The 12,668-nt window shown below is 57.3% G+C and overlaps 4 protein-coding genes across 4 annotated transcripts; all 4 read left to right on the top strand.

The window, feature by feature from the left end:
- Positions 1-2,379: 2,379 nt before the first annotated feature.
- F5144DRAFT_197323 (uncharacterized protein) lies at positions 2,380-4,448 on the top strand. The gene is made up of 3 exons (XM_066782870.1): positions 2,380-2,812; positions 2,871-2,934; positions 2,992-4,448. Exons 1-3 carry the CDS (start codon positions 2,557-2,559, stop codon positions 4,193-4,195), a joined length of 1,524 nt encoding a protein of 507 aa, XP_066645114.1. The 5' UTR covers positions 2,380-2,556; the 3' UTR covers positions 4,196-4,448.
- A 50-nt stretch (positions 4,449-4,498) lies between these two features.
- On the top strand, positions 4,499-6,973 carry F5144DRAFT_619986 (centromere/microtubule binding protein CBF5). The gene is made up of 4 exons (XM_066791995.1): positions 4,499-5,208; positions 5,265-5,320; positions 5,375-6,044; positions 6,101-6,973. The coding sequence occupies exons 1-4, from the start codon at positions 4,922-4,924 to the stop codon at positions 6,543-6,545; spliced, it is 1,458 nt and encodes a 485-aa protein (XP_066645113.1). The 5' UTR covers positions 4,499-4,921; the 3' UTR covers positions 6,546-6,973.
- Positions 6,974-7,324: 351 nt separating this feature from the next.
- On the top strand, positions 7,325-8,596 carry F5144DRAFT_601542 (glycoside hydrolase family 43 protein; the record flags this gene model as incomplete). Its single annotated transcript, XM_066791155.1, has 1 exon — positions 7,325-8,596. One exon carries the CDS (start codon positions 7,325-7,327, stop codon positions 8,594-8,596), a length of 1,272 nt encoding a protein of 423 aa, XP_066645112.1.
- A 1,252-nt stretch (positions 8,597-9,848) lies between these two features.
- F5144DRAFT_568835 (uncharacterized protein) lies at positions 9,849-12,067 on the top strand. Its single transcript, XM_066788665.1, has 3 exons — positions 9,849-10,546; positions 10,597-10,845; positions 10,894-12,067. Exons 1-3 carry the CDS (start codon positions 10,264-10,266, stop codon positions 11,970-11,972), a joined length of 1,611 nt encoding a protein of 536 aa, XP_066645111.1. The 5' UTR covers positions 9,849-10,263; the 3' UTR covers positions 11,973-12,067.
- The last annotated feature ends 601 nt before the right edge of the window (positions 12,068-12,668 follow it).

Below are 12,668 nucleotides of genomic sequence, written 5' to 3'. Positions count from 1 at the left end.
GCCTCGTTTTGGAGCAAGCACCGCAACCCCCCATTCCAGTTCCAGTTTCATCCGAACCCTCTCACCACCGCGTTCCTTCCCGGCACTCCGTAAGCAGCAGCCCACGATATACATACCGGTTTCCCAACCCACACTGTCACCGACCCCCCCAAATTCGAGCCAGCACCGGTTGGCTCAACGGCATTGGGGGGGACCCGGGTAGAACGCCAACCGAAAGAGGCCGTGGGTTCGACTCCCCCCTCGCGAAGAAAAAAACCCAAACGGGGTTTTTCGTAGCCTGCAGCCCTCATCCGACCGGCGGATGGGGTCAGCAGGTGAGCTTTTTGTGGGATTTTTTTCCCACCTCCCAGCTCAAATATTCCCATGCCTGTGTCGTTTTGTTTATGAAAAAGACCGCCTCAGGGGTAGAACATCCAACTTACACGCCCATACTGCGCGACACCCCCGCCACCAAAATTTGGTTTGGGAAGTGTTCTTGCGCCACCCTTTATCAATGAGGATTATGCTGGTAGCTACCATAGATACCCTGGAGATATTCGCGAATGGGAATGTAACCAGGAGTCTCTAAGTACCCTCCGTCAAGACATTCCAGGCCCAGTGTGGTTGGCCCGGGAGCTTAACCATGATAGTAACAACACACTTACACCGTCAAGTTGTGTTCTACAGCCCAAGACTGACTGGCACTTCCTCTCCGAAGAAAGGAGGAGTTATTGGTAGCGACCTTGAGGAGCATAATTGAGTTCTTTGAGTTTTGTAAGCCACCATGGTCATGATGTTTTGCTCGGAGCAACATTCGAGTACATTAACGTCAACACTTTGGGATCCACCCTTTGATGAACTACCTACGTACATACGCTGTGAATTCAGTTCAGTGGTTGCATGACATACTCAACCTAAGCTTTTTTACCCGAAACGCACAGTCCCAGTGAGTGGGTTTTTGCCGTGTGGAGGCAGTCAGTTATATCTACGGTACGAAGTACCTACCTACTTACCCACACGCTACGCAGAACCCCCGACATGCCTTCGCTTGATCTTTAGCAAGGTCGTGGACAGAAGGCACGGCGAGTTAAGAAATGGACACCGAAACCATTCCCCTCGACACCAGCACTCTGGCAGTAGCGCCGTGGCGTTGGCTTGTGGAAATGCGACTGAGTGAGGTTCTCGGAGATGCATTGACGGTGCGTGCCGCAAACTCAGGGGCGAATTGGGGTGTTCTGGCGAATAGGGTGTTACTACCGAGAATCGGTACCTCGCCTACCGGGTAGTCGACTTTCAATAACTATTCCCAGCATTTCGGCAGACGGCAACCTTGAGATGTCCTTCAGCCAAGAATTTTATGGATTCTTCGATATCATTCAGACACAGCCAGCGCCTCTGGTATCTGATCTAGCGCATTAATTCGTATCTTTATACCGGTTTATCTTGGCCAGTGAGCCTGATCAACACGGCGGTTATCCTCGTCCATGGCGTCTTTCGGTGTGTTTGCGTTCCCGAGACAAAATGGTGCCGAGATTCGGCAGACTGACATGTAATTCTCACACTGTGTCGGATGCTGGTGAAGATTTGAAATGGCGGCCAAGCTTGGGGGCCAGTTCGGCAGCGAGTGCCTTTCCCCTCACGGCAGAATTCTCGTGTGTGACGAGTGGTGGTGAGGAGAGGAAGGAGAGTTCCGGGCTGGCCTCGAGGAGCTCAGCTCCAGCCAAAACGGGCAAATCGTGGGTCACGGGTAAACCAGTGGCAGCCAATCACAATGGCACAACGGGTGACTGGAGTGGGGGTGTGAAGACGGCCAGGGCCCTTGCAGCAGGCACATCTGGTCCCTGCGCTGCGACTGGTCAATGCTGTGCGCACCCGCATGGCTAGCGTTGACTGTGCCATCGAACTGCATGTCTCCCGCATCTTAGCTTTGGCCATTGGGGACGCACACCTTGGCTGACAGCAAGCAATGCGCTGTGCCGATCGGGGGGTCGATGTGCGAATTGCTTGATTTGCCCATCCCACGGCCTGTCCCGACGGCCCCAATCACACACACCATGACAGCTCGTCCCCGCCACAGCCACCAGACGGCGCACTGGGGTTCGGTGGGTTCAGTGGCTCACTGTGTGAAGTGTGTTGTTGTTGCGCCTTCAGCACTTTCCCGTCACTGTCACATCTGTTGGCGTCGCTGCCATCTTCAAACCAACAACCTGCAGCCCGGATGAAATGCGCGCTTAACTGATAGCTGTCGAGCGCGCTTTTGTCGCTGTGGCTTCTGATCTCGAGTCCGCCGACACCGACTGTTCGGTTCTCTTCGCCGTCTTCTTATATCCCACAGCCGACTTCCGTTTCGTTCGACAGCCCTCTGTGACACCCAAAGCGAAAAACCCTCGTAAACACCTATCGTCGGCATGTCGTACAGGAAGTTTGTGCGGCAGTAATCACCCCCCGGAGCTGCAGCTGCGTCCCCGCATTCCGGATCAGACGAAGTCAACGCCGACCGACCGAATTCACAAACCCGTCTGAACACCACCGATCCAGATTTTCGACCCTTGGCGGCATAGGGACGAAATCCCCAAGATGCCGCTGAGAGCCGCTTGTCTCCTCGCCGCCGCTGTGTGCGCACGGCTGGCGGCAACGCTGTTCGTCTCCCCCGACTCGCCATGCTCAAAGTACTGCGGTAACGTCCAAGGTTCGACGGCCACGGACGAGATGGCCTGCGACGCCGGCACTCTCAGAAACTCCCCGACAGGCGTCGTGTGGGAGCAATGCATCGGTTGTCTACTCACCAGCACCCACGTTGCCGGCGGGCAATCGGATTTACAAGCACTACTTTGTATGTATCGTACCGTGCTTCCCAGCAGGAGTTTTCCCGCTGACTTGATTATTACTAGACAACCTGCGGTTTAGTATGGGACACTGTCTGTTCGGCGGCGGCACAAACCCATGCGTGACAAGGTGAGGCTTCTCATCCTATTGTCTTGCCCTGTAACAGTCTCGCTAACAGCGCACAAGCACGGCATGTGAACCATTCAAGGCTGCCGTGGTATACCAGAACATGACGACCTCAGCTCCTCCTCTAGACTATTGCAAGAAGTGGGACCCGGGGATGGTCGACCACTGCAGTACTTGCCTCGTGCCACTTTTACAAGACGATGTGGAGGGCATATCCCAGAACAACTACATGACGATTCTCGAGGCAGCATGCGAGCAGATGCCTGAACCTGGCTCCACCATATCCATTGACGGCGACCTCTTCGGCGCCGACCCCATCACCATCGTCGCGCCAGAAGTCTCGTATGTAGGCGTCCCGTCCCCCGACTACGGTCCTGTCTCCCTCGGCGCCCGCGTTGGCATCGCCTTTGGTGGTCTGGCCCTCATCCTCGCCATCGTCGGCTTCTGCATTATTTTCAATGGCAAACGGAAACGCCGTGCCTTCCTCCGCGAGCTCGAGCGCCGCCATGGCGGCCAGGGGTGGCCACACCCCAAGACCCGCTACGGCGGCGGCGAGGGGCAAGACATGTTTGAGACCCCCGTCAGCCAGCAGCCCTTGCGCGGGTGGGAGAACGGAAGCCCCGTAAGCGCACACACAGACACGCAATTCCCGCGCTACTTCAGCCCCTATTCGAGCCAGTACAACAGCCCCGTTACCGGGCCCGACGGATCAGGCCCCAGTCACGCTCAATGGCCGACTATCGCGAGCAATCTGCCCACACAAGAGCAACTCGACCAGATCATCCAGGCGCAGTCGCCCGCCCACGGCTCCCCCCCACCCGCGTTTACACAATGGCCGACGATCAGCCAGGAGAAGATGGTCATGCAGATGCACTCGCAACCCGAGAAAAGGCACGATGAGATACCAATAGGGGTTGCGCTCGGCGGGGACGAGGCGAGCTTACGGTCCAAGGCGTCTGACCTAAACCTCAACGGGTACCCGATTGAGTCCAAGGGCAAGGGGAGGGACGAGGCATACGAGATGCACGAGGTGGAAAGCCCCTATGCAAACGGCAACGGGGATGCGGCGGGCCGCCAGTACGAGTATCCATACAGGATGCCCGCTGAGCCACAGGCTCCGGTATTGCATCACCCCGGTTACGGGAGACACCACGGGTCGCGGCCCGGGTCGGGTGGCACAGGCGGCGTGGATGCAGCGGCAGGGTATGGGATGGGGGAATATGGCGCGGGACAATACGTGCAAAGAGGATTCACAGCCGCATAAGACGGCCGAGGAGAGAACCCGGTTGACGGAGTCCGTTATGTGTGTTTTTTCTTTGCTATTATAATACCCGGATCTGGATGGAGTTGGATATACCTGGAAGCCGCCTCACGGTAGGCCTTTGCTTTGTGGATATGGATGGAAAGGGGATATATATCCTCGAAGCGTATATATTGGACCTGTATTGTATCAATGGCCGAGTCGTTGGGTAGCCACTCAACAAGTCACAATGCTCATGAGCACCTTGTCTTCACCACTCCCTTCCATGAATGCATGAACTTGCCGTTACTCAACTCGCCAATGTGCCCAATCACTTGCATGACCTGACACCTGCATAACCAACCACCGACCCACCTCTTATCGGCACGTGAGGATCAGTTCACAATGGGCTTAGCGCCATCTCCAGACAGCGTTATCGCTTCCCCACATCGCACCTCTGGCTCAAAAAAATTTCGGGTCGGCGAATGGACAGAGCTTTCGAGGTCGTCAACAATCACAGACGGTGGAAAATCGTACGGCGACTGTCCGACTACTCGATCCAGCCTGCCGGCCGACGCGTGAATATACTCACGGTCCACCTATAACCTTCTTTGTCTTTTCTGGACAGTCAATTGCCCTACGAACGACGCGGTTCAAGAACCTTTGTGTTTTGAATCAAGCAGAATTGAGGCTTGAGTGGGGGTTTTATTCAGTTCGACTGCATTACACTACGCACAAAACACCGACACAATGTCCGACTCGAAAGCGCTGGTGAAGAAGGGGGAGGACAATGAGGTTGAATACATGATCAAGCCGCAGAGCCTGGTGCCGACGCTTAACACCAGCGACTGGCCCCTGCTGCTGAAGAACTACGACAAGATGCTGGTGCGCTCCGGCCACTTCACGCCCATTCCCAATGGCTCCTCGCCCTACAAGCGCGACATCAAGTCTTACGTTTCGAGCGGTGTCATCAATCTCGACAAGCCGTCCAACCCCTCGTCCCACGAAGTCGTCGCTTGGCTCAAGCGGATGCTCCGGTATGTGGGATTCGAGACAAAAGATGCGGAAATGGTGGCGCTGACAAGTTCTGCAGTGTTGAGAAGACTGGTCACTCCGGGACCCTCGATCCCAAGGTCACTGGCTGCTTGAGTATGTGATTCCGTTCCATGAAAAGCAAATGGCAGCTTCGGCTAACCGGACTAGTTGTCTGCATTGACCGCGCCACCCGCCTTGTCAAGGCCCAGCAAGGTGCCGGTAAGGAGTACGTTGCCGTCGTCCGCTTCCACGACACCATCCCCGGCGGCGAGCCGGCCTTCGCCAAGGCGCTCGAGACCCTCACCGGTGCCCTGTTCCAGCGCCCGCCCCTCATCTCGGCCGTCAAGCGCCAGCTGCGTATCCGCACGATCCACGAGAGCAAGCTCATTGAGTTCGACAATGACCGCCACCTCGGCGTGTTCTGGGTGTCTTGCGAGGCCGGCACCTACATCCGTACTCTCTGCGTGCACTTGGGCCTGCTCCTCGGCGTGGGCGCCCACATGCAGGAGCTCCGCCGCGTGCGCTCCGGTGTCATGTCGGAGGACAACGGCTCGCTCGTCACGTTGCACGATGTCCTCGATGCCCAATGGCAGTACGACAACGGCGGCGACGAGTCGTACCTGCGCAAGGTCATCCAGCCGCTCGAGACGCTGCTCTGCACGTACAAGCGCCTTGTCGTCAAGGACTCGGCTGTCAACGCCGTCTGCTATGGCGCCAAGCTGATGCTGCCCGGTCTGCTGCGGTACGACGCCGGCATTGATGCCCATGAGGAGGTCGTCCTCATGACCACCAAGGGCGAGGCCATCGCTATTGGTATTGCCCAGATGAGCACCGTCGAGTAAGTTGCCATGCCCCTGATTTTTTTGTTCCGACTTTCCGCTAACCGTTGCACAGGATGTCGACCTGCGATCACGGTGTCGTTGCCAAGGTCAAGCGCTGCATCATGGAGCGCGACTTGTACCCCCGCCGCTGGGGCCTCGGCCCCGTGGCCATGGAGAAGAAGAAGCTCAAGGCGGACGGCAAGCTGGACAAGTTCGGCCGCACCAACGAGGCCACCCCGGCCAAGTGGCAGCAGGGCTACACCGACTACGGCGCCGCCGATGCCGCCGCTGCCGCTGCGGCCAACGCTGCTGCTGCTCCTTTGGAGGCTGCTTCCCCACAGAAGCAGATTGAGGCTGCCCCGGCCGTGGAGGAGAAGGCGGACGAGGAGAGCAAGAAGCGCAAGAAGCACGAGGGCGAGACGGCCGAGGAGAAGGCGGAGCGGAAACGGCTGAAGAAGGAGAAGAAGGAAAAGAAGGAGAAGAAGAAGGGGAAGGAGGCGGCGGAGGAGAGTGATTAAGAGGGCGAGATTGTATGATCTGGGTGTTCCTTCTCGCTTCTGGATGGAGGGCGTTTTGCTGGGCTGCGGCCGTTGCACGGAAAAATGTCGGCGTTTCTGGTTGTTTGTCTGGTCATGGCGGTGGATTCAGCTGTTAATATTTCAGGGGGTTCCCCGCAGGTAGAATAGATGTGTCCTGAATCAGGACGTGTCTTTTCAATGAGCTACCCGGGTGAAACAGTGCTGTGATCATGGCGGATAGCTGGGGGTTGGAACCCGAGATTAGGGTTCACGTCGGACGCGCTAAGTGTAAGAGGCAACGTGGGTGTCGACATGCGAGTCATGCTTGACGATGCGGCGTATGTATCCTCAATAACGCTACCTCACTCTGTTCGAATTGGTTGACATAACCAGCGCTAGAATAGCCAATTTGATGCCTCAGAAGCGATTATTTATTGCGTTCGTACCTCTGACAACAGCTGCCTGGCTGCCCGCCGCCCGATATGTGCAGCTGAACGCCCCTGGGAGTAACTCCGGCCGGCGACGGTAAGACCTTCTGCGAAATCATCTGATGAGGTCACTAGTCAGTTCACAATGACATTGCCCTTGCCCTACACAATATTTTTCACGACCCCGCGGCTTCAGGCCGTCTGATTAATATGGTGCGAGTTTCTTCAGTTCCAACTAGGCCGCGCATTTTCTCATGACATCAACGGTTCAGAACTTTGATCACATCCAAGACAACGGAATTCTACGGCATACGGAAGCCACCCCATAATCACTTCCCCCTTCGATAACGAATGGCGACCACCATTGTTCAACGACTAGCCTCCGCCTTCACACCGTTCGCCAACCGGCTCGTCCTCCTGCAGCGGGTGACGAAACCCTGCCCTCTCGTCCGACGGATCTTTATCATGATCCCGTTCCTACTACTGGCCTGCTTCCTCCTGATCCTCCTTCTCCCTCACCCAACCACCCCCATCAAAACTCCCCTCCTCGCCCTCAATTTCCCCGACCCCTGCATCATCCAAGACCACCCCTCCGGAATCTGGTACGCCTTCGCATCCGGCTGGTGGACACCAACAAACACCACCGACACCACCACCACAAAACCCAACTACAAAAACATCCAAGCCGCCTCCGCGCCCCACCCCTCCGGCCCCTGGACCTACCTCCCCTCCGCGGACCCCCTCCCCTCCCCCGGCCCCTGGACCGCCGGCCCCGGCCCCGACTCCCAAACCTGGGCCCCCTCCATCCTCCAACTCCCCCCCACCACCACGCACAACACAACCTACATCCTCTTCTACACCTCCCAAACCCTCCCCCCCTCCACACTCCACTGCATCGGCGCCGCCACCTCCACCACCTCCATCCTCGGCCCGTACACCCCCCTCCCCACGCCGCTGATCTGCCCGCTCGACCTCGGCGGGGCGATTGATCCGGCGGTGTTTCGGGATCCGGGGGATGGGCGGGTGTATTTGTTGTATAAGGTGGATGGGAATGCGTTGGGGAGTGGGGGGGAGTGTGGTAATGGGGTGGTGCCGCGGAGGGGGACGCCGATTGTGTTGCAGGAGGTGGTGGTGGGTGTGGAGGGGGGTGGGGATGGGGATGGGGGGGTGAGGTTGGTGTTGGTGGGGGAGGGGGTGGTGGTGTTGGATCGGGAAGATGGGGATGGGGAGGGGGAGGGGGAGGGGGAGGGGGGGGATGGGCCGTTGGTGGAGGCGCCGGAGTTGGTGTGGATTGGGGATGGGGAGGGGGGTGGTGGTGATAAGGGTGAGGGCGGTGGTGAGGGTGTGAAGGGGAGGTATGTGTTGTTTTATAGCAACCGTTGTTGGGATGGGCCGCGGTATAGTGTCAACTATGCGGTGGCGGAGGGGAATATCATGGGGCCATATAAGAGGGCGGATGGGCCGCTGATTCGGACGGGGGATGCGTTTAATATCACGGCGCCTGGGGGCGCGGCGAGCGTGCCGGGCGGTCGGTGGATGGTGTTTCATGGGAATTGTCCCGAGGGGAGGTGCTTGTTTGGCGCGGAGATGGCGGTGGTGGGGTCGACGGTTACTGTGTCGTGATGGCGTTTTGGTTGTTGTTTTGGTTGGAAAGGGGTGTCTATCTAAGGGGATAACTATTTGGCTAGTGTAATACGTTTGTTTTACATCGACTAGGTGTAACTGGGACTCGCAAGTGAGACAGTTCTCGAATGTCTTGCAATCCGGGTCTGGAAGCATTCACCTGGTCTTCAAGCAACCACCTCACCATCGCCTGCTGCCGCAAACGCATATATTTAGGTAGTTGCAGTGTCATGAGTTGCCTCTGGCCCGCGCTGAGCTGAATCAAGCTGAAGGTGTTGAAACTCGAGAGATAACCTCGCCGCCTCCTCCATAGTTACTCTACTGTGCAGATACCTCAATCGTCGTCGAAGCGGGTCCGGGTTCGATACCCCGACACTGCTGTGCGTCTTTCGCTGCCATCCCGCATCCGACTGTCGTTCACCTGAACAGCTTTAGCGCTCTGGCGGAGTTCATGTACGGCGTGCAGAGAAGCTGGAGGGGCTGTGGGGGAGGGTTTGGTCGTGACTTGCAGAAGCTGTCGTTGGTCAAAACCAATGAGAAGCGGCAGTGGCGCCCTGTTGGTTCGAGCCCCGATCACCTGCGTGCATCTGGTTTAGTGTGCCTTGGCAGACCTCGAAGCGCCGGCCAAGACTTGCCCCGCACAACGCCCTGCTTTGACAAGTCGATTGGCTCGATGCTTGAGAAAACAAGGAAAAACCATCGAAACGCTGCGGCCGTCCAGACGCAACCCGGGCTGTTGGGACCAGCGGGCCTGTTGAGTCGGCCGATGCGGCCGGTGCTTGCGGCCGTCTGATGTTTGCTGCTGCCTTGCAGGTTTGGCCTCGATTCGAGGACCGGTTGAGGGAGGTGAAGGTTGGGGCAGTTGAGAGAGTGAAGAGTCAAGTTGAGAGAGGGAATCGACATGGGATCGCGTCGAGTCCAAAGTCCAGACGGATTAAGCGCGCGAGGATTCGCCCACACCATCTCTTCATTGTCAATAGATCGGTTGAACCAAAAACCAATCTGTGCCATTGAAAGGAACCAACCATCTTGATTGGCTTATCAGCCACTTCACCGTTGCCGATTCCCCGGGAGCAGCCATGTGCCGACCGCCGGCCCTGAAGGAATCCAGCACCTCCCCAGCACCATGCCTGGAAGCGCATGGGGGCCAGCGGCTCACGGAAACGCTCCCAGCCCGTCACATCCCGATACGGCCTAGAAAAGGCTTGTCGGTGCCGTACCTGAGCATCCCTTCGCCGCCGAGCACGCTCCACTTGCCCCTTCTGCTCAGGCCCTCGAGCGCTGCATGCAGCTCGTCACATCCACACACCACCTCGTGAGCTCAACCGTCCCATGGGCGGCACGGGAGAGTGTACACATGTATTCGTAAAAGTGCCGTCTCTGCAAAGCTCCTTTTCCCATGTCGTGCAACAAGAGATAGCTATTTGAAACAGAGCTCTGCCGCCCCTCACATGGTTCCCGGTCTCTCTTCCGATGGCCCTTGTTTAGTTTCTAGTCTTCTTGCTTGCTTGCCTTCGACATTGAGGTGGGACGTCCTTCGCTTCGTTGATCCTCTCGAATAGTACACTATTTTATTCTCCCACCCGTCCTTCTGATATCCCCGGCTGGACCTGGGTTTTATTCAACCCCTAATACCGCGGTCTCAGTCAGACCAGCACATCGACAAGATGGCGAAACTGGCCTTATACACACTTTTCGCCCTCTTATCAGGATTCCCGCTCTCCTCGGCACTCCAAGTAACGCCAAACTCGCCGTGCTCATCAGTATGTCGGGACTCACTCGACCTCGATGTCTCGGACCCCAATTCCTCCACCACAAAGAACTCCGACATCACTTGCGGAGATGCCGACTACTCGAGTCCCGCGGGCACCAAGTTCAAGAGTTGCATGACGTGTCTGCAAACCAGCACCTTCTCTCAGGGGAGTGAGAGTGACACCATGTGGTTTCTTTGTACGTCCTCCGACTCTACATACCCAAACCTCTACTTACCCCTGAATCAGACAACCTGAGGTACACAGCTGCGTATTGTGTTTTTGGTTATCCCAACGCGACGAAGTCAACACCATGCACCACAAGCACTGCATGCGGCCAGCTTCAAGACAGCATACAGCACGGCCTCCAGGACCCCAGTGGTACAGATGCTTTCTCCTATTGCTCGGCTGGGGACGGGGCCGCCATGGACTTTTCTCACTTTGACACCTGCATCCCCTGTATTTCTGCCGAGGGAGCGAACGAATATCTGGCGAACTGTAAGTGCCATATGATATGAGGCTAGTACCGTATGCTGACACCACCAGACTTCCTGGCCCTGGAAGCCGGCTGTCGCCAACAACCCGCCCCGGGTACCCTCCTCGGCTTGAGCGACACCGTCTTTTCCGACACACGAATAGAGATTGTTGACCCGGCGAGTCTCGACGAGGATGACGAAAAGTCAGGCCCGGCTGTCCCCGTCATTGTTGGCATCGTGGTCGGCGTGGTTGCCTTCCTCCTCATCGTCGCCGGGATCACGTTTGTCTGCCTGCGCAGGCGGAGGAACAAGCGTGTCCGCGCCAGCGCCGAAGCCGACTACTACGCCCAGTTCAACAACCGCCACCACTCCTCCATGTCGTTCCAGTGCCAGACACACATGGCCTCACCACGCCTATGGCCCGGCGCCGAAGAGGGCCTCTCCACCCCCGTAGCCGAGACGCCCGACGTCCAAACCCACCGCTCCTCCATCTGGAAACCACCCTACCCCCACGAGGAAGAACAAGACACCACCACCACCATCGCGACCGCCACCACCGCGCACATCGCACACCACAAAACCCCCGCCATGCCCCTGCACATCACCACCACCGTGCCACCCACCCCACCTCCGCAAGCCTACACCTCCCCCTCCTCCGCCGAACGCGTCTACCACTCCCCCTCCGACTTCCGCTCCCCGCTCTCCGCCGAGTCCGTCCGCAGCACCTCGGCCCTCCTGCCCGCCCTCAAGCCCTACGTCCCCGCCGAGCACGGCGTGCACACCGCCGCTGCCGCTGCCGCAAGCCCCACCACTACCATCACCACCAGCCCGGCCACCACCGCACCCGGCACGGGCATGACCCCCCTCCTGCGCAACCACGCCTGGCCGCTGCCCTCAGACACAACACCACCACCCCGACAGGGCCACAACAGAGAAAACGCAAGACGACCAATCATCAAACTGGATAGCGCCGTCCCGGCAATGACTACAACGCCGCCGCCGCCGCCGCCACAGCTCAAGACGTCGCGCAGCAGTGGGTTGCTGGCGGCAGGTGGTGGGCGGAAGAGTCCGATGAGGGTGACGGGGAGTCCGGTCGAGTCGTGGGAGATACAGACGGCGTTTGCGGCGCCGCCTGGGGGGAGGCGCTGATCTTTGGATTTTATTTTTCTTCTTCTGTCTGTCTCTTGGGAGATCGTTCGCTGGGGGGTTTTCTTTTGTGGTTTTGGGGGGTTGGGTTGGGTTGGGTTGGTTTTGTTTTAGGGGGTGGGGTTCATGAGGATGTTTGGATACCCGGTTAAGGAGCTTTGTTTGGTTGTGTCGTGTTGCTAAGGGGTGGTTGGGGGTCTACGGAGTTGGCTGTTTTTTTGATGTGGTAATAATTCGGGGCTAGTGTCTAGTTGTGAAGGAACTATGGCAGCTGTGTAAGAGGGAGCGTCAAAATTGATATGGATATGAAGTTATTGACTATACATTGTCCTTGCTGCATTACTTCTTCTGCAAAGAGGATACGGATCCCTCCATCCAAAAGGTGTGAATGGCAAGATTAACTACATTCGCCTGTATGTTAGGATGTGAATGTACGTGCACATGCCCTCGGAAGTTTTATCTCAGGAAGCGGGAGCTTGTAAAGTGACAAATCTCTATTCTCACCGGCAGACTCTGCGTCATGTTCCTCTCCCCTTCGACGCCTCCACGACTAACTACACAATACAGGATACACAATTAGAAGAAAGCCAGGTAATATATTCGTCTAGATACACCAGACGGCAACAGGCAATGGCTCGCTAGGTAGATGTATATTCCAGTTTCCCAATTTCTGCTCCCCATCCAGAAACGCCGTGATAT

Source organism: Chaetomium tenue, assembly GCF_020726465.1.
Source record: "Chaetomium tenue strain MPI-SDFR-AT-0079 chromosome Unknown F5144scaffold_3, whole genome shotgun sequence".
NCBI classification, from domain to species: domain Eukaryota; kingdom Fungi; phylum Ascomycota; class Sordariomycetes; order Sordariales; family Chaetomiaceae; genus Chaetomium; species Chaetomium tenue.
Note: the sequence above shows the minus strand (reverse complement) of the source record. Positions and strands in the feature narration are given on the sequence as shown.